The sequence below is a fragment of the Rhipicephalus microplus genome, chromosome 9, assembly GCF_043290135.1.
Source record: "Rhipicephalus microplus isolate Deutch F79 chromosome 9, USDA_Rmic, whole genome shotgun sequence".
Lineage (NCBI taxonomy): Eukaryota > Metazoa > Arthropoda > Arachnida > Ixodida > Ixodidae > Rhipicephalus > Rhipicephalus microplus.
In genome coordinates, this window is record NC_134708.1 from 63818741 (window position 1) to 63822697 (window position 3957).

The following is a 3957-nucleotide window of genomic DNA, read 5'->3' on the forward strand; positions in this document are numbered from 1 at the left end:
AACCGCAATCTCGGCGACCGCACAGGTGCAAGGGTAGATAGTTGGGCACTCCCCCTCCGCGTGGGGCATTCTGCTGAGGACTGTGAGCAGCTGGCTCGCATTGGAACAGGAACGCATCGTGTGGGAAAGGTCCGAGAAAGAACATCATCAAAAAAGAGAAAAAAAAAAGAAAGTGGGAGAGCTTGCAACAAAAACCGCGTTACGCCCCGCGACTACATTTCAGTGAAGTCGCGCACCTGTGGCGCCGAGCTGTTAGACGGAATAAGAAACGCGCCTTCGCGGGGGTGGCGCTTCGGTCGCTCACTTCTTTTTTTAGACCAACTGGTGTCGCCCTCTCGTGAATAGACGCTGAACTTCAAAGCACCCTCGACACTCGCTGCGATTGGTGGACGTTTCGCCATCCGCGCTCCGCCTACGGCTGCCGTTATTGGGCGGGACGCCTTCGCGCCATCATATAAGTGAAGCTCCCGAGCCGAATATCGGCATTCTCCGAGCTCGCTTAGCAGCGACGGTCAGCATTCCCGCGAGCCACACTCGAGCGTTTAGATTACCCGCCTTTTCAGGAAGCTGTTCCTCGGTCGCCTTGGATTATCGCATCAGCCGCAAAGAGGAACAGTCTCTCGGCTCGTTTTGGGTTAAGGAAGCAGCAAGATGAAGGCACACAACGAGCAAGTTATCAAGCGGTGCATGGCGAAGTTGTCTGAAGGGCGAGTGTCCCGCAAAGAGCGCGACCACGAAGAGATGCACACGCTGTTCGGAAAGCTGAGAGAGCTGGTTCCCAATATGCCACGAAACAAGAAAGTGACCAAGCTGGAGATCATCCAGAACGTGATCGACTACATCCTCGACCTGGAGATTGCGCTGGAGACGCACCCCGCTAACTTTTCTTCGCGTGTCTCGGCGTCCGCTGCGAGTCCGGTACGGCACCCTCTGGGCGTGCTGCCTCCTTCGGCCAATTCGGCGCTCAACACTTCCTCTTCTAAGGAGGTATGTTCATATCTACGCTATCGTTCGCTCGCTTTGCGCAGTGCCACTCGCTCTGGTCTTTCTTTGACGCAAAACAAAAACGTTTGAGGATATATTTGAATTTTGGTTTCATGTAGCTCAAATATATAGGTCGAGCCTCAGGATGTGGTATCTGAAGGTATCACTACTTCACATGAACTGGAAGATCAGGAAAACAACTTTAGTCGAGCAGTGTCACCGTTTCGTGCTTCGTGTTGCATTCGTAGTTAATCGCATTGTCGAAATTGTTTTAATACCTTGTCATTGTGTTCCGATTTCATGAACGCTACCTTTTCAGAGCAAGAGTCGACTTTGATGCTGCGAGCAATTGTAACTCGGTCTGCTTATTTATGTAAAAATGTGCCATTTAGATAAGGCGTACACTGGGGACGTTTATCTGAGAAAATACCAAATTAAAAACAAAGTCTTTTGTTAATTCCACGCAGCTTTGTTAATGACCACTCCATTTAACTACCGTTTAGGAATGACTCTTTAATATATGTGTGTGCGACTGTATCTATCATTTGTGTGTATATGTAATCGTGATATATATATGATAGCCATCACCCGACCCTTGCAGTAGCAAGCCAGGTGATAAACCAGGCTAATCCCACCGGAATACTTCATAAAAAATTGCCATCTCTAGCTCTCTCGCTGTGTTTGCTCAGTGAGTCTGGGCTGCTTTTTTTTTTTCATTAGGGTGGAACTTAAGACAGTTGTGCCGTTACTGCATTGCCTAAAGTTTCGTTTTCTGGTTTCCCTTGCTGTTTTTGCAGGCACCGAACGCCGAAAAGGCCACTAGTCATTTCGTGGAGCTGCTGTCGGCCGCGGTGTCACCGAACCGTCCCGTCTCCTGTTAAGGGCTCCAGTCTGTTAAGGACCACCGGTTCATCGTCGAGAGGGGCCGCCCTGGGCTTGCAACTGTAGCCATGGATGTCAAAAGAAAAACCTTTATCACCACAAACACCAGCCGAGCCTTGGCTACCACCGGGCCAGAGGAGTTCTCATGCAAAGACTGAGCTCTGGAGAGCCGTGACCTCAGTGTGATACCACATCAACCCAGCCACACCTGAGTTACTGTTACACAGGTCAGTTTGAAACCTTTCTCCAAGTTTTTATTTTATTGGAAATTTCAGTTATTGCATGTACAGTATCTGCTGGAAACACTCACATGAAGCAAATTAAGGTATTCTGTGGCTAATGAACTGCATCTTGTGTTTGTTCTGCAGTGGCCTTCATGCAAGGCTCAGCGGCTTCTGACTGCGAGCGTGCCGTGAGGGTGATATCACGGCCTTGCGGGCATGAAGGCACTCGTCCGGCTGGCGGAACTCCTTTACAGTTCCATTGGCTCGCCTGACCGGTAAGTCAACCAAACCTATCACGTTATCTCATGGGGTGAAGCTCTCGGGAACAATTATGTGAGAAGTGAATATCACGACATATCATAAATACAGAACTAGATTGAATGAAACAACCTTGTCGGTACCTTGAAAGGTATTCCCAGTAATCAGCTTTTGCATTCTTTTGTGTACTTGTGTTAGTATAAGCTTTGGAGATACGTGGAATATCCACAAAACTACTCCACTATACAACTTATATGAATCTCTGGGTAGTGCATATAGTCGGTCATTTTTCCTTAACGTTTGCATTATAAAATACTGTAATTTGTAGGCAACAAATGCCTGCTGAGGCTTAGCTTTGAACAAGCTAAACATTTATAGCGCGATAACTTCGCCAATTATTAGAAAAGAGATGATATCGGGAAATCACAATGTTATTGCCTATGGGCTCTTGTTATTGAAACTATACATATTTTTATGGAAGCCAATTAACTATTGTTTGAGACCGCCCATGCTCTATTGTCAGCAAGAGAATTTATTGCATGTAAGCAATGCAAGAATTAAGGTGTTACGTTTACGTCTGCGTTAAAGCGACATAAATGGCTGCATTCTGTGTTGCTATCTGCAACTCTTTAGTAATAAGTACTGCTTCTTCTTATCGACGCAGGTGTATGCTCGCTCGGTAACTACATAGGAACGAAACAACGTCACGTGGTGCAAGGCATGCAAGCCCTGGAGGAACTAACAGCCAAAGAAATGGAGGAACCACAAGCGCCACAATCAAGAAAGCGGCGCACAGCGTCAAGGCCGGGGAATACAAGAAATCAAGCAGCTTCGAATGTTTGCTAAAGCAATAAATGGCCGAGATTGTGCAATGTAAATAAAGTCTCAAATCGTGTCTGACATCGTGAAATAATTCACAATGCTCATTCGCGGAAGCAGCGAAAGTCATGCTGTGCAATGTATATCGTTTTGTTTTGACATAGTAGCTTATTTCATATGGTAAAAACTAATATCTTAAGCTCACTGAATGGTATTGGTGCGTGATTCTGCATGAAAGAAACCCCTTCTGCATTGACATAAAATCCACGCTTTCGATTTCCTGATAGTAATCTTTAGTTTAATTTACGTACATGAAGATCTTGTAAACGTCCATGTACATTACCATTGCTCTGTTCTGTATGCCCAAACCTAATCTTCTCGGGAAGCTATGACGGTTCAATCTTTGAAAAACAGCGACCTATATTAATGCATATTTGCTTTGACCTTTCGGTTGCCACAGTGGGATTTTGTTCACGAGATGCCAGTACGTCGAATTAAGCAAAGGTGACCTTGGTTGTCATCTTTCAAAGTTCTCACCTATATTAATTACCACTATCGTATCAATGCTACCTCGGCTGCTATAGTGCATGGCTAGAAATAGGAGACAAGACCACAGAACGTGTCGTAATGATGTAGGCTGTTTGAAGCAAACCTTATAGTAATCATTTTATAAAGTACCGGAACCCTCTGATTAGTACCTATGAGCACATATGGACCACTAGGGCACCACAGAACCTTAAAGAATAATTCGTAATATTTTCTCAATCACGTTATATTATCAGTGAAAACT

General features: G+C 45.6%; 1 protein-coding gene across 1 annotated transcript; it reads left to right on the top strand.

Annotated features, from left to right (window-relative positions):
* The first annotated feature begins 518 nt into the window (after positions 1–518).
* Positions 519–3248, top strand: LOC142771845 (uncharacterized). The gene is made up of 4 exons (XM_075873751.1): positions 519–987; positions 1782–2093; positions 2235–2365; positions 3013–3248. The coding sequence occupies exons 1-2, from the start codon at positions 652–654 to the stop codon at positions 1863–1865; spliced, it is 420 nt and encodes a 139-aa protein (XP_075729866.1). The 5' UTR covers positions 519–651; the 3' UTR covers positions 1866–2093; positions 2235–2365; positions 3013–3248.
* The last annotated feature ends 709 nt before the right edge of the window (positions 3249–3957 follow it).